This window comes from Mandrillus leucophaeus, unplaced genomic scaffold (genome assembly GCF_000951045.1).
Source record: "Mandrillus leucophaeus isolate KB7577 unplaced genomic scaffold, Mleu.le_1.0 Scaffold181, whole genome shotgun sequence".
NCBI lineage: Eukaryota > Metazoa > Chordata > Mammalia > Primates > Cercopithecidae > Mandrillus > Mandrillus leucophaeus.
The window spans coordinates 1,702,718-1,723,319 of NW_012101821.1; the positions used below are offsets into that span (position 1 = coordinate 1,702,718).

At 35.9% G+C, this 20,602-nt stretch overlaps 1 protein-coding gene across 1 annotated transcript; it reads left to right on the forward strand.

The window, feature by feature from the left end:
- Positions 1-13,822: 13,822 nt before the first annotated feature.
- On the forward strand, positions 13,823-14,302 carry LOC105537917 (NADH dehydrogenase [ubiquinone] iron-sulfur protein 5-like). The gene is given in 2 exon segments (XM_011977607.1): positions 13,823-14,071; positions 14,073-14,302. Coding segments are annotated over 2 exon segments (318 nt in total). The 5' UTR covers positions 13,823-13,850; the 3' UTR covers positions 14,170-14,302.
- The last annotated feature ends 6,300 nt before the right edge of the window (positions 14,303-20,602 follow it).

The following is a 20,602-nucleotide window of genomic DNA, read 5'->3' on the forward strand; positions in this document are numbered from 1 at the left end:
GATTGTGATTCTAACCAAGCTTCAAACCACCATCATCTCTCACTTAGTTGGTCTCCTTTATGTCATGTGACCTCATAACTTAAAATCTCCCAAAGGTTTCCCATTCACACTTAAAATCCAAACTCTACCACAGTCTACAAGGTTCTTGTAGACTTGTAAGCCCCATCTGGACTTACCCTGGTGCACTAACTCCCACCTCCCTCCATCTCACTGTGGTGCACTAAACTACAGCTACACTCCTTTCTGTTTGTTTGTATTCTCACCCAACTCAAACACAACCAGCTCCCTCTCACTTCCAGTCCTTGTCTATGCAGGCCCCTCCCCAATATTTGCAGGACTAGCTCTCCTCATTCAGGACTCAGTTCAAATGTCAACTTCCACAAGAAGCCTTCACTCATCACCATATGTAAAGTAGCTTATCTTTCCCTTATCACTTTGTATTATGATTCTTTTATTATATAGCAGTTTATTAGCTGAAGTTATTTGTTTACTCTGCATACCCCTACTCAAATGTAAGCTGTCAGAGCAGTGACCTTGCCTGTCATGTTAAGCCCTACATCTCAAACTCCCAGCACATTGTGGTCACTCAGTTAATATTTATTAAATATGGAACACTTCTTTCTTTTTCAAAAAGCAAATTTCCTTTTGAGTATTCAGCTACTGGTAGATTAAACATGTCCTCAAAATAAACTATTTGTAATCACACTAATTAATTAGAGGAAAAAGTGTAAGAGAATTCTAGTTTCTGGATAAATTCAACCCCTGCTACTAAGTCATGTCCTTTACTCATGTTACCTGAGGTACACAAATATAATGTAGAGTAAAATATATCTCAAGTATATCTTGATTCTAACTGCAAGAGAGGATACCATTATTGTGTAGTCACAAACTCCAAAAACTATGTAAATTTGTATCCTCAGCTTCAGCAGTAATTCTGTGACTTACCCTAGGCAAGCCTGAACAGGTCTCTACAGCTTAGTTTCTTGTTTTGTTAAAGGGATTTAATACAAGCTTACCTCACCAAGATGCTATGTAAAACAGTTTCTATTTATTCCAAGTACTGTATGATTTTTGTGTCTATTGGTGTGGAACAACACACTCATTACATGATGGCATCAAAAGATTTTGTGCCACGAAGGATGCCAAATTCTTGGAGCTACTAGAGGGATTATAGTGCATATGTCTAATTAATTTTGGGGATTGTGCTGCAGTTACGTCTGAAGACAAATTTGGAGTTTAGGCTGAAGAATTGTCTCAAATCATTTTAAATTGTGTTTTTAGAATATGACACCTAAATATCTCAGGATAGCCTCAAAACTTTAGTAGAAAATCAGGGAAATATGCCTTATAAGCTTATAAAGTTATAAAGTTTATGTGTTTTATGTATTATATAAATAGAACATTGCAGACACATTCCTTATTTTGAAATGAAAAAACTTTCTGATATTAGCATTCATTTACTTAAGACCCTGTGGAACTCAACAAAACAATAGAGCTGAGAAAGGATTGCTAACTTATCCAAGACATAGTTCTGATTCTGAATGGATATTATCCATCTTTCTCAAAGAAACTGGGACTTGCAATAAATATAGTTTGATAGGATGCATTATGTAGAATTTTTTCAAAGATTTTAAAATGTCCAAAGAACCTTATAATTTCTTTACTATAAGTAGCCATAATGCTGCAAAATAATTCAGCAAAATCAATCATTTAATTTATAAAATTAAAATGTTTGTTTACAAATATAAAATAGGCTTTTAAAATTCTGAAGTCATCAAAATGAATTAGCTTTCTGACTTAAATCAAGTCATCTAACCACACTGTATCAGAGATTCGTCAATTGCAATTCAAAGGAAATGAAATAATTCAGTGATTCTCAAACATTTGGGTCAAGGACAACTTTACCCTCTTGAAAACTGAGGACCTCAGAGAGCTTAATTTATGTTTATGTGGGTTATAGCAATCATTATTTACCATATTAGAAATTAAAACGATTGTTAAGATAAAAACTGAGATACTTTTGTGTTAATTCTTTTAAAAATAAATATTCTATTACATGTTAGTATAAGCAGTATATTTTATAAAAAACGATATTTTCCAAAGGTAGCTTTTTTTTTAAGAAGAGTGACATTGTTTTACATTTTTTCAAATCTACTTAATGTCTAGCTTAATAAAAGGTGGCTGGATTCGTATATCTTTTTCTGCATTCATTCTGCTGTGCATTTATTGATTTTTTTTGCATTTTCATTTGCATTTATTTATGTTGTTTTGTATTTTGCATTTATTCATGTTGTTTTGGTAGAAGTATATGAAGAAAATTTGGTCTCGAACAGAATATATATTTGGAAAGGGATTTATACCTTTAAAACTTTAATGTTCATTTCAGATAATTGTTTGTTGCTAATATGCTTATATCATTAAAAGGAAGATGGGCAAAAGGGTAGTTAATAGCATCTTGGGCTGCTGCTTTTAGAATAAGAGAAGAGGTCTTACTCAGCTCAGTAATGCTTGTCTAGGGAGTGCCTGGTTTCTTTTTTCTTTCTTTTCTTTTCTTTTCTTTTCTTTTTTTTTTGTTGTTGTTGAGGTGGAGTTTTGCTCTTATTGCCCAGGCTAGAGTGCAGTGGCACAATCTTGGCTCCCTGCAACCTCTGCCTCCCAAGTCTGAGCAATTCTTCTGCCTCAGCCTACCGAGTAGCTGGAATTACAGGCATGTGCCACCACGCCCAGTTGATTTTGTATTTTTAGTAGAGACAGGTTTTTACCATGTTGGTCAGACTGGCCTCAAACTTCTGACGTCAGGTGATCCACCTGACTCGGCTTCCCAAAGTGCTAGGATTACAGGCGTGAGCCACTGCGCCCGGCCCCTGGTTTCTTTTTAATACTACATGGAAATTTCACATGTAGTAATGTCTTAAAGCCTAGTTGCTTTGTGAAATCTGAAACATAGCAATAAATTTTTTATATTAAGATTGAAAAAAAATCCATATCAAAGAACAACATGTTGAGAATGGCTTGAAGAGACTAATAGAGATTATGCCATCCTTCACTCTACCACTGCTGAGTGATAGGAGGTAGTGGACAGAACTATGGGAAGAAACCAACAAGTCAATTAAAGTTAATGATTTTAACCCACCCTTCTTAAATACTGAAGGAACAAGCCTACCAGAAAATATAATCAAAACTATATAACATTATCTCATTAATAAACTAAAATTCATAAAGGAAGATATAGAATCTTAACAGAGAATACATATTTTTTAAAACACATATGGAACATCCACAAAAATCACCATGAATGAAGTCATAAAGAAAACTTCATATATTTCAAAGAATTCATGTAATGGAGATTATGTTCTTTCATCATTATATGATTTAATTAAGAATAAACACTAAAGCCAGGCACGGTCGCTCATGCCTGTAATCCTAGGACTTTGGGAGGCCGAGGAGAGTGGATCACTTGAGGTCAGGAGTTTGAGACCAGCCTGGCCAACATGGTGAAACCTCGTTTCTACTAAAAATACAAAAATTAGCTGGGCGTGGTGTTGCATGCCTGTAATACCAGCTACTCAGGAGGTTGAGGCAGGAGAATCGCTTGAACCCAGGAGGCAGAGGTTGCAGAGAGCCAATATCGTGCCATTGCACTCCAGCCTGGGTGACAAGAGCGAAACTCTGTCGCAAAAAAAGAAAATAATAAACACTAAAACTGTGGATTTTTTAAATCTCATAACTCTAGGAATTGAAAGTAATTAATATCCCTTGGATTAAAAAGGGGAAATTCAAAAAATCTTTAGTCTGAATGAATACATTTATCAAAAAACAAGAAAGATTGAGAAAAATAAAGCAACTATAAAGCTCAAAGAGCTAGAAAAGGAAACAAAGGAATAAATATATAGAAACAAGATGAGACGAGATTATACAACTAAGAGAAAATAAATAAAATGGTAAAGAAAAAATTAGAGATAATTTAATTTCTTTGAAGAAATTTTTAAAATGTACACATATCTGACAAAGTTGATCAAGCAAATTGTGATGGTTAATTTTAGGTGTCAGCTTGACTGAATTAAGGAATACTTAGAATACTGGTAAAGCATTACCTCTGGTGTGTCTCCTCACAGATGTTGCCAGAGGATACTGGCATGTGAGTCAGGGACTGAGCGAGAAAAGTCTGCCCTCAATGCGAACAGGCACCATCCAATCAGCTTGGGGCCTAGATAAAACAAAAAACTCTCTCTCTCTCTCCCCCTCTCTCTCTCTCTCTCTCGCTCGCTCGCTCTCTCATCCTGGTTAATACAAAGAATAAAAGAACTAAAAAATTAAAATTCAACCCCCAAAAGAGAATCACCTATAGAAATAGTAGTGATTTCAAAAATAATGAACTATATAGCAATAATATTGAAAAACTTAAATGAAAAAAGAAATACATTTCCAGGAATAATTTGCCTGAGAAGAAGTAGAAAACTTAAATTGCCTGTTAGCTATGAAACTGATTTCTAATCACCCATCAGGCCTCCAGTGCAGGTAATATTTGTTATGGTCAAAGTTCTTTATTCTAGTTAAACAAATATACTCTAGCTATTATAATCTGAAAATACTTTATTAAGAAATGTATGAGGCCCAGCGTGGTGGCTCATAACTGTAATTCCAGCACTTTGGGAGGCCTAGGAAGGCGGATTATTTGAGCTCAAGAGTTTGAAACCTGCCTGGGCAACATGGCAAAACCCCATCTCTACAAAAAATACACACAAAAACATTAGGTGGGCGTGGTGGTGTGCGCCTGTAGTCCCAGCTGCTCGGGGAGGGGGGCGGGGGTGAGGTGGGAGAATGGCTTGAGCCCATGGAGTGGAGGTGACAGTGAGCTGTGATCAACGCTGCTGGGCGACAGAGTGAGACCCTGCCTCAAAAGAAAATAAATAAAGAAAATTTAGAAAGGAAATGTAGATACATCACAGAAGTACTAGATAGACTTAAGTAACAGACTCTGACTGAGTTTGCAAGAATGATCTCCAAAACCCAGCAGAACTGGACAACTAAGAGAACTGCAGCCACTATTATGATCAGGAATTTGCCGCCAGCAGTACTGGTTTTAGTATCACACTGCCACTGCCACAATCTATACAATAAAACCAAATGTACTGTACCCTGTTTCCTCATAATTCAATCTTGAATCAAAATCTCCCTCAAGTGAATATTATTAACAGAACCTAAATTACATTCAGAATCCTAACTGCTAGAGAATCTAAAACATGTAGATTTTACTTTCAGCCTCTATATGTTATAAAGCAGATTATAAAAATAATCCACATGATCAGATTGTTTTAAAGATGGGTTCTTCAAAACTTTCCCAGAAGAGATAAGTCTAGTTTATACAAAGTGTTCCAGAAAAAAAGAAAGTGAAGGACAGCTGCACAACTCGTTTTAAATCTTCAACTCTCAATTCATTTTAAGAAGTTAATTATAATCTTCAGACAACCACTGGATTAGGACAGTACAAAAAAAGAAAGTTATTAGCTACTTGTTAGCCATAAGTGAGTTATTAGCTCACTTATGAGCAAAAATGTGAAATTCTAAATAAGTATTCTCTTATTTCAACCATGTTTTAATAAAATATGGCAATGTAAAATTTATTCCAGAAATGTAAGGAGGTTCATCACCAGAAAAGATAATAATATAATTTATCAAATTAGTAGACTAAAGAGGGAAAAATGACTCAACATATACAGAAAGACCATTTGATAATGTTTAACATCTAATTCTGAGATAGTTTAAAGTGTTAGAAAAATATGAATAAAAGATAATTTTTTAATTTGACAAAAACTTTTTTTTTTTTTTTGAAATGGAAGTCTCACTCTGTCACCCAGGCTGGAGCACAGTGGCATGATCTCGGCTCACTGCAACCGCCACCTCCCGGGTTCAAGCAATTCTCCTGCCTCAGCCTCCAGAGTAGCTGGAACTAAAGACACCCACCACTACGCCTGGCTAATTTTTGTATTTTTAGTAGAGACAGGGTTTCACCACCTTGGTCAGGCTGGTCTCGAACTCCCAACCTCAGGTGATCTGCCCACCTTGGCCTCCCAAAGTGCTGGGATCACCGCTCCTGGCCTTAACAAAAGCTTTTAATGAATATCTATTAGCAAACTTCGGAAAAAAAATTGTGACATATCATCTTTAGGGACAAGAAAGAGTCTTGTTATCATGGCTTCCATTGAGTATGGTGAGGGGTTCTCAGTCAACACAGTATTTTTTCCTTCCAAAAAAATAGGAAGTATAAGGATTGGATAGAATGGACAACCCAACCCTTTCACTGTTTGCAGATTATTAGATCCTATACCAGAGGACCCAATTGAATCAATAGACAAACTATTAGAACTAATAGGAGTGCTCAGAAAGGCTGTGGAGATGCAACATTGATGATAGGCAACAAAACAGTAGTGAACACATATAGCATTTACTTAATTAGTATATAAGAAATTTTATAAATATTTTATGTATATTAATTCATTTAAATTCCATATAAAAATCGGTAACATTCTTCTGTATCAGCAGTGACCAACTGGAAATTAGTATAAAATTCAATTTCATTCACGATAGCAATAACAACTACAAAGTACATAGGATATAAACTAATGAATGAACCCATCCTTCACAGAGAGTTTTTCAAGCTCTATTAAAGGACATAAAATAAGATATGGGTAAAAAGAGAAAAGTACCATGTTCACGAATGGGATAAATTAATATTGTAAAAATATTATTCTTCCTGAATTAATCTATAAATTCAATGCAGTTTTAATGAAAATTTCATCAGGATTTTGTGACGAACTAGACAATTAATTAGCTTATAAAATGTGCATAGAATAATAATAGACCACAAATAAATAAGACGAATTTTTTAAAAAGAAGAGCAAACAGAGGGAACTTGTCTTGTTGAATATATTAAGACATATTATAAAACCATAGCAATAAAAATTGTATGATACCAGTATAGGAATGGACAAAAAAATTGATGTAACAGAACAGAAAACTAGTAAACAAGCCTATGTTATATAAGAGAATGTGGAATATAATAGAAATTAGCATCATAACTCATAGGGGAAAGACAGATTATTTAGTGGCTCAACACATAGGAAAAAATAAACTTAGATTCTTACCACACTCCAAATACAAAAATAAATTTTGAATGGATTAAAAACCTAACTATAAAAGGCAACACTATGAAGTTAGTAAAATACATGAAGCTTTCTTTGTGAACTTGGGATGGGAAAGGATTTTTAAACAAGACCCAAAAAGTACAAACCTTAAAGGTAGGTGGTGGAAATTGATGGATATGATCATATTAAAACTGAATATTTCCTTACAAAGAAGATACGATAGACAAACTTAACAGACTTGTTGCACACACATTAGCAGGAGATGTTTTTAAAGTGTAACACTAAAAAGTGATTAACATGTAGACCATATAAGGAACTACTAAAATCTACAAGGAAACTCAAAAATTGAACAAGGACTAAAATAGACAATTCATGGGAGGGGAATTCTAAATAGCCAAAATGTATATGTTCAACTTCACTTGTAATCAACTTCACTTGTAATCATAGAAATTCAAATTAAGTCAACAAAGAATTGCTAAAAATTACAAAGTCAGCTAATACTAAGTGCTGGCTTGGATGTCGAGAAATCAGAAATCTCTGTTGGTGGAAGTGTAACTCACAATACCTAGTGAAATTAATTATTCATATAATTCTGTATATATATCATTCCCTCACCTGGGTTTATATTGTGTACAAATCCTTAAGGGGATATTTTGGAGTGTGGTATCCTAGCATTATTTGTGTTAGCAAGAAGTTAGAGGCAGTTTAATGTCCATCCCTAGGGAAATGGCTAATCAGAATGCATAGCATGTACACACAATGGGATAAAATACAGGAAGAAGTAGTTAACCATTTTTATATATAGGAATGTAGATGGATCTTGGAAATATGGAATGAATTCTGTAGAAAAAAACAATTTTTTGATATATTCAAAATATACAAATACACAGAAAACAACCATGTATTATATCTCAGGGCTATATTTTCAGATGCCTAAGGAAATATATTGGATATGTTAATGTGAATATCTCTGACCGGAAAGAGCATGTATACGAGAATGAATAGGACAAAGGGGAAAAAATAATGAAATAAAACGAGGGGCATTGTACGGACTCATAATGATGATGGAATCTGAAATCTGTGTATTTGAGAGCTGTATGACTCACAGATAATGCATGTGTGCCCTAATTTGTGGAGGAATATTTAGGTAAACCAGTACAGCAAAAGGAAGTACTGGTTTTAAAACATTCTGGGAGAATTTGAATGGCCTTGTGTAGAAGATAGATGGATATGTGATTAATAAAAATTCTTGCTTTAGGTATTTTCCTCCATCAAAAGTGTTAAAAATTAATCTGAAATTAATTTGCCTCCAGTAATCAGTCTAGGAGAGGAGTAGAGATTTAAAATTATGGTTATTTAATATTCAAAGAGAATGGCTCTGTAAATCTGGAAAACACAAATATCCTGACAAAAGCTTGTTTTTTATTTAGTTTCAGGTAATCTGTCAGGCAGTAGTTTAAAAACTATCAGGTTTTTTGTTCTCGTATTATTTCATTGCATGTACTCACTGACAAAACCTTTTATCAATAAAATGTTCCCTATGATTAATTGTTATGCAAGCGATATATGACAAATTACTGCATAGCTATTAAATGCTGCTCTGCCGTGCTTAACATACTGCGTTATTTGACTGTTTTGTGTTCTTGGTATTAATCTTAGGCTCTTTAAAAATAAGTCTTTTAGATATTAAGTCATATATGGACATATTGTACTTAATAAATCATAGCAATTTGGCTGTACAATTAAATGAAGGTTGAATCCTGTGGACTACAATATTCAAATGACACTATTTTATATCCAGTTTCATATAGTTTTCATGGATTTTTCTCTTGGTTTAAAAAGAAAGATTCCCTATAACTACCTTTTTCTATAGTTTTTTGTTTGTTTGTTTGTTTGTTTTGTTGTTATTGTTGAGACGGAGTCTCGCTTTGTCGCCCAGGCTGGAGTGCAGTGGCTGGATCTCAGCTCACTGCAAGCTCCGCCTCCCGGGTTTACACCATTCTCCTGCCTCAGCTTCCCGAGTAGCTGGGACTACAGGAGCCCGCCACCTCGCCCAGCTAGTTTTTTTGTTTTTTGTTTTTTTGTGGGTTTTTTTGGTATTTTTTAGTAGAGACAGGGTTTCACCAGATTAGCCAGGATAGTCTCGATCTCCTGACCTCGTGATCCGCCCGTCTCGGCCTCCCAAAGTGCTGGGATTACAGGCTTGAGCCACCGCGCCCGGCCTTCTATGGTGTTTTTATATTTTAGGAACAATATGATTTTCATTACCAATATTTTAAACGATGTCCTTTAAGTCATAGTTCAATAGCTATATTAAAATGAGAGCCAATAAAAATTGTTCCTATTATTTAAATATATATAATATGTTTCTTGTTTATGAATTTTGTGATTTCTTTATTCAATGAATTCTAGTCCTTTTCCAGCTTAAGGGAAAGTGGGTCAGTATAGAAATGTTTTGAGCATACTAATGTATGTCTTTCCACCATTTCTCATACCCTGGCAACATTGAAAGATATTTCTAAGGCATCCTGAGAAAATCCAGTGAAGTTGCCTGTAGCCAGAGGCAAGTGCCCTGCTTATAGGTCTTGTACGACCCCACTAGGGGATGAGGAAGATGCTGTTTCCAACACGCTGAACAACTATGTGTGCCTCAAAAGCATGATTGAAAAACTCTGAATTAATGCTTTGTAATTTTTCAAAAGAAAGAACTTTTCCAGCCTCTGGAGGTGAAATTAGTTCTAGAACATAATGAGGCTTCCTCTTTTATGAAGCATTTAGAAGGAATAAAAGAAGATAAAGTGGTATGGCTCTTCAAAAAGTAGGGAAGACTCAGGGAAGATATCTGGAGATCTTTTTTATGACATTATTATTATTATTATTATTATTATAATATCATTACTGTTATTATTAGTAAATGTGATTTATATTTGGAATTCTGAAATGTCTGTCTGGATTTATTAGTACTTAAAGCATGCCAGGAGTCAGGCAGACATAGAAAGGTGACAGGTAAGTAGAAGAGAATACTTGGAAGTAACTATGGAGTGACCTATAAGACATTAAATTAGAGATCAAACGAGATTATTCCAGAGCAATGAATCACAAACTACTCAGACAATCTTTAAAGGATGAGACCCTGAGTAAGTATCTATTGGGCTGTGTGAATTTCCCAAACTGGATTCTCCAGGACTTTATCTTTGTAAGATCATCATCTTTAGAGGGGAAAAAAAAATGAATCCCTTTATCAAATAAATCTGAGAAATTCTGAAATAAAATTACACCTGATACTTAATGTTTCAGTCTTTAATATGCTATCATTCTTTGTGTTTCTAGGAGAAAACAAAAATAGAAAACTTTTCTTAAACATGTTTGGCCACATACACTTTATTTTTTCTCAAAACACCTATTAATTTCTATGAGGATACAATGGTTTTTCCTAAGATAAGAGCAGATCTACCTTACTGCCTTAAGGTATACTATTAGGAAAGATATATGCCAACTTTGAAGCCTAAAACTGTTTGGTAGTAGCAGTCTGTCCTTACACTAGTTCAGTGGAAGTGCTTTTTCTTTGTTTACTTTTACTTATTTTCTATCTTGTTTCACTATTTTGAAAATGAACACTATTATAATACAAATCTATTTGTGACTAAGTTTCTCAGTTTATATAGCTGAGTTTTGTACATTTTTGACAATCCAATCAATCTTTCTAGTAGTTAGAATTTTTTCCCACTTTTGGAAAAGTTGATGGAAAATTACATATGGCTTTTATAGCCTTCCAGTGTTACTTAATGTTTTTTCTAATAAGTTAGGAAAATGTAGAGAATTATAAATTAGTGAAACTGATTAATTTACTTGGTGAACTTTTCATAGTTGATAGTAAATTTGATTTAAGTCATTAACCCAATTATGTATTTTAATAATTTTTATCTATGTTATAATTTTTCTAAATTTTCTACAATAGAATATACTACTTTTACAGTGAAAAATCAGGCTGTGTATTATATTTTGCTATATGATGCCATATAAAATATATGATCCCAAAAAACTAGAAGGAAATAGTGCAAAATATAACAGTGTTTATCTTGGGATGGTGGAACTTCATGTGATTTTTAAATTTCTTTTATTTCCTATGATGATCATGGGGGAAATTTTAAGAATGCATAACTTTCCTGGATAGAAAAGGAAAAATGCCTTTTAAGCTTAACTTTATATTTGCAAATCTTCTGTTTAAATAAACCAGAGTAAATGTTCTGAACTGTTTTATTTCACTTACTGATGTAGGAACACTTAAAAGGAAATTATATGAACATCACATTTGTGGAATCAATGTAAAGAAACAAAAAGCACTCTAAAATTCTTTTCTGCTTTATTTGGTAGATGTTTATTACTTGATATCTTTCAATGATTATTTTTCTGAAAGCTTACAGATATTACATCTGAAAGTAGATAAATAAACATAGTCAAACACCAAAGGCATTGCTTCTTTCAGTGCTTCAGGAATTACTTTGTTTAAAAGTAATTTATCAAATACATGAGAAGTCATAATTTCAGTATGACATTTCAAAAGTTTTACCCAAGTATTTTAGTTAGGTATTTTTCTTGTTGTTGTAAGGCACATACTTCTTCAGTTTTGATCCCACCGTTTCAACACCAATGTTTCAGCTCTGAAGAAATATTAAATAGAAATATAATCACAATATATAAGCTTGCATTCTACTTGGTTTTCCAACCAGAAAATATTTTCAGAGCCAACTCCAAAAACCAGGTAATTCCTCAACTTTCTGATATGGTTTGACTCTGTGTCTCCACCCAAATCTCACCTTGAATTATAATCCCCGTAATACCCACATGTGAAGGGCAGAACCTGGTGGAGGTAATTGAATCATGGGAGAGGTTCCCCATGCTGCTCTCATAATAATGAGTGAGTCTCACAGATGTGGTGGTTTTATAAGTGTCTGCTGTTTCCCCTGCTTGGATTTCTCCTTCCTGCTGCCTTGTAAAGAAGGTGTCTTGCTTTCCTTTGGCCTTCCGCCATGATTGTAAATTTCCTGAGGCCTCCGCAGCCATGCTGAACTGTGAGTCAATTAAACCTCTTTCCTTTATAAATTACCCAGTCTCAGGTATGTTTTTATTAGCAGCATGAGAATAGACTAATACAATAGCTTAGTTAACGTTTCTAGTTTTTCCTATTTTTATCTTTACTAAACTTATTCTCACATTTTATAATCAAGATTTTAAATTCATCTAACTTGCTTTTATTTGTTTACTTTATTTATTTATTTATTTTGAGATGGAGTCTTGCTCTGTCACCCTGCCTGGAGTGCAGTGGCACAGTCTCAGCTCACTGCAACCTACACTTCCTGAATTTAAGCAAGCCTCACACTTCAGCTTCCCAAGTAGCTGGGATTACAAGCATGCGCCACCATGCCTGGCTAATTTTTGTATTTTCAGTAATGACAGGATTTCACCATGTTGACCAGACTGGTCTCAAGCTCCTGACCTCAAGTGATCCATCCACCTCGGCCTCCCAAAGTCCTAGGATTACCGCGCCCCACCTAACTTGCTTTTATACATATAAAATGAACGATTCCATTGTGAAATTAATTTTTTTTTTGCCATTATATCAACGTCATTTTTTTCTGGCCTATATTTTATTTGTTATTCTGTATATTCTGATGTCTACCCTACAGACATCCTTGAGAAGATAGTCTTGAACAAAGGCAGTCAGGTGCTTCTCGAAAGATGTAAAGAAATGTGAGCGATGTAGAGAACTCTCTCCTTATAGTAAAGCAAGAGGCAGAGAGGCTGCAGCTATTCCAATAGATTGCTAAACTGTGGAATTACGGGTGGCATTAATTCTTTTTTTCTCTGCTCTGTTTCCTTCTGTTAGTTCCTTCACTGCTGTTTCTTGCATCTAGCATCATGCCCCAGCATCTAATACAGTGCCCAGAACTGAGGAGCCCTTACTTTTTGAGAGAGAAGGAAAGAAGGAATTCAGTTTCCTATTACTGCCGTAACAAATTACCACAAACTTAGTAGTTTAAAACAACCACAATTCTGTAGTTCAGAAGTCTCACATGGGGGCTCTCTCTGCTAAAATCGAGATGTGAACAGGGCAGCATTCCCTTCTAGAGGCCATAGGAGAAAATCTGTTCCTTTGCCTTTTCAACTGCTAGAGGTCACCTGCATCCCTTGACTCATGGCTGCCCTTCTCCGACGCCAAAGCCAGCAACTTAGCATCTCTCTGACCCTACTTTCAGCATCATATCTCTTTCTGACTCTCATTTTCGACCTCTCCCTTCCACTTTTAAGGAACCTTGTGGATACATTGAATCTACCTGGATAATCCAGGATAATCTGTCAACTGATCAGCAACCTTAATTCTGTCTGCAATCTTAATTCTCCTTTGCATGTAACATAACATATTAACAGTTTCCAGGGATTCAGATGGAGATCTTTGAAGTGACCATTACTATGCCTACCCCCTTGCTTTTGAGGGCAGTGCCTATTCTGACCAAACAAATCTAGCTAACGAGCAGGTCATACAGTAGCAGGAGAGTAATTTAGGTGAAAGAAATCACTTAGAAGAACGTTATGAGCATGGCGAGCATGCTGAGCCTTGCTTAGCCAGTAAATCCAGTAATTATATTGTGATTTTTAAAAACCACTAAACTAGAGAAGAAACAGGGGCACGAGCATCAGATCGCCATGCCTTTCTTGAATGTGCAGAAAAGGTTTGGCCTTAACATAGATCGATGGTTGACAGTCCAAAGTGCTGAACAGCCCTACAAGATTCCTGGTCGATGTCATGGTTTTGAAAAAGAATGGATAGAATGTGCACATGGAATCAGTAGTATCTGGGCAGAGAAAGAGTGCAAGGTAGAATATGATGATTTCATAGAGCGTATACTTCTACAGAAAACGATGAGACATGAGTCCCATCAGGAAGCAGCAGGATAAGCTGATAAAGGAAGGGAAGTGCACCCCTCCACCTCACCACGTGGGCAAGGGGGAGCCTCAGCCCTGAGCAGAGCAGCTGCTGACATCTGGGCGCTGATTTCATGTTCTCTGTTCTCCACTGGAAAGGTTGTTTACAGAAAACCTCCTTGTCAAAGTGTGTAAAAATAAAGGATTGCTGCATCCTAAAGGAAAAAACAAAACAAAACACTAAACTGAATGATGCACACGTATATAAATGATTTGCCATTGTGGTAGAATTATGGATTATTTAAATTGTTAATGTTCTGCATTTATTACCTTTTCTGCAATAATTAGGTTTTGCTTTATAATAAATATATAAATTTTTCAGAATTTTAAAACAATCTGCATAGACCGGGAAAGTTACAAACAGAAAAGAAATAAATGACTCATATGAAATTAACATATACAGCTACTCTTCATAAAAAGAAAAAAAAATTGATATAAATGATAAAGGCTTAATACATAAATTATATAATAATTTATAAAATTAGAAAATTTAAAAAAGAAGGATAAATTTCACACGTAATACCACTGCTCCCAACACAGTCCCTTTAAGAAGTTTTATGTAGTCATTCCTATTCCAACATAAATGAGATAATAGATATATTAAAAACACTGTAACTGTGGATCATTCTAAAATATAGTAAAATTATCATGTCATCCTACTACCACATTTAGCAAAGGCTGCTAATAGTATCCTTATTTCTTGTCTGAAGTTCTAGTACAGTTAAATAGAGGGGGCATTAAAATGACAAAAATTAGACTGTAGTAAATAAGAATTTTTTTTCTGGGCCAGGCACAATGGCTCATGCCTGATCCCAGCACTTTGAGAGGCCAAGGCAGGAGGATCACTTGAGCCCAGGAGTTTGAGACCAGCCTGGGCAACATGGCAAGGCACCATTTCTACAAAAAAAAAAAAAAAAAATCAGTTGGGCATGATGGTGCGTGCCTGTAATCCCAGTTACTCAGGAGGTTGAAGTGGGAGGATTGCTTGAACCTGGGAGAGTGAGGGTGCAGTGAGCCATGATTGTGCCACTGCACTCCAGCCTGGGTGACAAAGCAAAATCCTGTTTCAAAAAAATAATAAATAAGAATTACTTTTTCTGACAAACCATTGAAGGAAGGCTTAAAACATATTCAGAAGACAGAGAAACTCAGCAAACACTGTGCTTCCCAGCGCTTTTGTCTCTGTGTATGAGATTAAGTTGTAAAGGGATCAGGAAATAACTAGGGCTTCTTATTCAAGAGTGAAAATGAGACTCTTCCCACAGGCTAGAGTCTCTGAAGGTTACCACCGGCAAGTCCCAAGCCACTCTTAACCAGTCAAGAAATACATCCTACTGACTGATGAGAGTTGGAATTAGTTCTTTTGCTAATTGATCTAGCATGCTATCGTAGGGGAGAAAATAGAATTTCTTTTCTTTTTCTTAGGTTCTTGATTGAGATACTCTCCTGAAGTCAGATTAACAAAAGAAAAATAAGCAGAGTTTTGCTAACATTTGTACCTATTATGTGGGGGAGGCCTCAGGGCAAACATATTTATCTTTCAAGGTAGTGTTTTAGAGGCCTTGCTGAAATGGTATTTTAACAATGGCCCATAAATCCTATGTAGTGACAAGACAAAGAAATGTTAAAAGAAAAACCTTAGCCAAATTAAATTTAACAGAGTTTAATTGATCAAAGAACAATTCGCAAATCAGGCAGCCTCCTGAGCCAGGGAGACTCCAGTGCAACCATGTGGTGGAAGATTTACAGACGGAAAAGGAAAGTGACATACAGAAAACGGAAGTGCAATAGGAAACAGCTAGGTTGGTTATAGCTTGGCATTTACCTTATTGAACATGGTTTCAACAGTTGGCCCCCTTTGGCTAAAACTCAGTGACTGCACAAGCATAGGCTTTAGACTGTGTACACCTCCATTTAAGTTATAGTTCACTATGTACAGAGAAACCTTTAGACTGAACTTAAAATATGTAAGGAGGCAGCTTTAGGCTAAACATGATGTAATAGAAGAGTATGTTCAGGTTTCCATAAGGCAAAAAAATGTAGGAAGGTAAATTTATGGGGAAAGGAAAGTCTGCTCCTAGATCCTCTGGCACCTCTGAGTCCTGTTTCTGAGCTGATAAACAAAAGAGCCCATCTTCAGGTGGGAAAGGCAGAGGGGAGGGTCACAGTATACTCCTGCATTGCAACCTTAATTTTAGCTTAACAATCCCCAGTATTTTAGAGAGAATATTTTGGTTTCCTTCATCAGAGATATGTTCCCAGAATGTGTAAAATTGATTTTCTGCCTCTGTTTCCCTGTCTGGCACTCCTTTTCCTGACTAGAACAACTGGAGTTCTATCCAAAACCTCAGCCTGTAACAGATGGGCTGGATCACTGACACTGCTCCAGCCCTGGAATACAGACTCATGTCTGCCCAGAACAGCTGAAGCCTTGCCAGAGAGGGCATGCTTTTCCAGAAGCACAATGCCTTTCTTCAGTACGGCTATACGTTTTTTTGTTTGTTTGTTTGTTTTTTTGTTTTTTTTTTTTTGCATGATAAAAGCCAAATTACATGACACAACATTAGAAAATGTAGAAAATAAGGACAAATTTCACACGTAATACCACTACACCCAACACAATTCCTTTAAGAAGTTTGGTATAATTATTCCTATACAGTTTTTAATGTACAGTCATTTTAAACACGTAGAGCGAAGTTCCTACCTTTAGAATAAACTAGGCTCACGCTAGAACTCAGACATGTCTGGGCATATCTCAAGGTCTTGATGAGGCCTGCCAGGGGAGAGAATTTTGAGGTGGGGTGGGGCTCCCAGTTGGGATTCATGCCAGCCACACAGACCCACATATGAGTTCTGGAAAGAGAGGACAGTGAATGGATATGAAAAACTCTTCCCACCAACCAATCAGCAAATGAAAACTTAATTTCATTACTGTTTGAAATCCATATATCAGAGTTTATCACTAAAGTGAGGGAAGAGTGGTTTCTACAACTTTCAGCAGGAATAAAGTAGGACTTCTCCTTTAAGGGCTTAGGGATAGCTTCCTCAGGGCACTAACCCAGAGGAGAAGGAGAGGGCAAGATATGATCAGTGAGATGTCTGAGGTCATGAGAACAAATGAGAAGGCCTCTGGAAATGTGAGGAAATGTCTGAGGCTTTGAAACAGGTTGAGGACAAAGGAATGCTATTGTGAACCTAGCATTCCACTTCTAGCCTGGAATGGCTTTATGGAATTCAGGTTCCTTTTGGAGCCTCATGGAGCAACATTATATCCTGGTGCATTGTCTGTGTGCTCCAAAGATTGCTTCCTTCCCTAGAATTACAGCTAATTGACATGTTAGAGACAATGGTGGGGACATGATTAGACTACACTGCAAGCTCCTGGAAGACTGGAACTGTGCTTACCTCATTCTCTATTGCCAACACTTAGCACAGTGCTAGCACGTAAGAGATACTCAGTAAACACATGCTAAATAAATGCTAGATAAATGCAGAATGAAGCCTAGTACACCTGGTTACAAATGGAACCTTGGAAATCATTGCTGATTTGGGGAAACCAGTGAACTCTGTGACAAGGCTAAAACCGGAGACATCCTGCAGACTGCTCTAAGGTCTTCAGAGGGCAGAAACTGATCAAAAGCCTGAAAATCATTCAAGGTCTTATTGCAGACAATCTGTACAACTGTGATGGAAGGATATGGGCAGAAGACGTTAGTTTTAGAATGGTAGAGAGTGATTAGCTCTGAGAACATTAAAAGAAGGAGGCTTTTTGGGACAAGAGTTAGGAACCTAAGAACCAGAAATAGGTCAGAAATTGGGCATGCATACCTGAGATCATATGAGCCAGAGGAGTAAATTAAATGCAAAATTTTCGTGGCTTAACATAATAAAAACACTTGCTATTAGGGAATGCAAATGCGTATCAACTGTCTCAAGGGTAATTTGGTGACATAGTTATAACAGACTATGTGCCAGACTTTAAATGTCTTAACTCATTTGATTTTCTCAATAGTTCTGAGTTAAGTATTAATATTAACTCTATCATATAGATGGGGAACTCAGATGAATTAACTAATCCAAGGATGTACAGCTAGTGAAGCTGTAAGTACAGGCAGCTTAGCTTTGGAGGTCAAGATTTGAACCGGGCTCTGATCTCTTTCGGTGTAGTAAGAGGTGAGAGCCTTCTGAATGATACTTCTGTTTCTAGGAATTTCTTCTAAGGATAAATAATCAAACATGTTACTAAACATATTTTGATTGTAACTTGGATTATAGTGGCGAAAAAGTGTAAGCATCCAAAGTGAGGCAGCAAGTCCTAGGTGTAAAGACACCAAGGGTTTTAGAGTCAGTTCTGGGTCAGATCCTGTCTCTGTCACCTACCATGGAACCTTAGACAAGTCACTGACCCACTCTAAGCCTCTTCCATAAAATTAGAATAGTAATATGCCTACCTCACAGGAATTTAGAATAGGAAAATACTGTTTTCTGGAAGCCTCAACTAAAGATGTGACTGCATGAAGACAATAGCTCTTTGAAAATCTCCCAATTTGGTAACTTAATTATACAGATAAAGCAATGTTTTGCCACTGATACAATCAGCTTAAACTTTAGTGCATTAAAGTTAGGGAAACCCGGAGGGAAACTGTAAAATGTGAAAATTCTAAAATAATCCACAGCAGCTCTGATGAGACAGTGAGTCTCCAGCCTGCCTCTTTCAAACCTCTGTCTGTGTTTTACATAGATCAACATTCTATGGTGGTGGAGGCGGTTCCCCTGCTTGCCTTTGCTGAGACAAGGCCCATTATTGTTCCACTTTAGTTCAAAGACGCAAGGTCACAAGCATGCTTCTTTTTCGTTTCAGTTTTAGGAATTATTGTATCTTGTTCTACATCACTTTAACGTTCTTGTAATTGTTGAAATTTTACAACCCAAGGCATAAAAGGAAATATCTAATAACCTCGATGCAACAATTTTTTTAGATGCATGAGTGGCTTTGAATCCCAGCTCTCTTACACTGGTCCACAAAGTGAAATATTTAGTCCTTTATGTACTTGTGGAACAGAATGAAGGAGGGTGTCTTAAAACTTTTATCTTTACTATAACAATTTCTTACTATTGTATTGCCTTTCTTTTCAATTTAAAAGGAATAAGATAAATAGTTACAGGGAAACTATGTTTCAGTTTTAATATTTTGAACAAAACAATCTATTGAGTCTTTGACATTTTTTAGAAAACTCGCCCATAGGGGAAAAAAAAAGTTTGCTGCTGCTTTGCTGCATTTTTTTTGTTTTTAAAATATAGACAGGGTCTTACTCTGTTGTCTAAACTGGAGTGCAGTGGCACAGTCACACAGTCACAGGTCATTGTGATTTCAAACTACTGAGCTCAAGCAACTCTCCTGCCTCCACCTCCCAAAACACTGGGTTTACAGGAGAGAGCCACCATGCCTGGCCTGCTGCTTCTTAAGGTTTTTTTTTAAAAAACTTTAAAATACAAGGACATTCATGAGAATTATCTAATGATTCCTGCAGTATAGTCAGATTCATTTAAGGTCAGAACACCAGTAAAGAAAATTTGCTGCCTGGAGGAAACACAGACCCTAGATTAGATGGTCCTGATGATCTATTACACTGGCAATAAATAGCATGTAGGAACAGCGCTATGTTCTGGAACATACTACTCGTTTTTTGAGTTTTTAAAACAATGTTTTAAGCAAGGATTCTGCTTCCATAATCTTTGGATTTTGCTAATCCAAAAAAAGGATTTAAACCCCTTTTTTAATCTCAATCCAGATTTTACTCATGGCCAGAGCCACTTGGTTCCTGGGTGAGGATAGCTGGTAGAAGATGAGAGGGGCACATGTTGCACAAAGGAGTGTGCTGACTATGCTCAGACACACAGAAGACAGAGACAGAAAAGTGCTTGGTATGCAATATGTAGAATGTTTTGCATATCTAATTTTTGTTATTCAGGAGTACTACTTAGAAGAAAAATACTACTTTTAATCAGCATCCCGTCAGAAAAATAGAGCCCTCACAAGGTAATTCAATAGAGGTAATTTAGTATAGAGACCTGTTACAAATCTGTTGAAATCTAGGGCCAGCATGATTTTATGTCTACAGTATCTTTACCCCCAGGCTGTTTCTTTCATTTAAAAAAGAATGAGGTAAGTGAAAATTTTCTTTTCAATTGCTTTCTTCGTAGAAATTTTATTCTTCATATAGATTCATTAAAATGTAGTTTATATATTTATATATATAGTTTTAGAATAGTTACTCTAAATCCTTTTCTTATTTACTTTTCCTATGCAACTCATACTCAGAAAAGTATGGGTTGCATTTATTATTATTACTCAGAAAAGTATGTTTAAAATTATAAAATCAATAATGTTCATTTTAGAAATCTAAAAAATATAGAGAAAAAGCTTTAAACTACCAGTTATTTTATCACGTAGAAATAACACTTGAAATTTT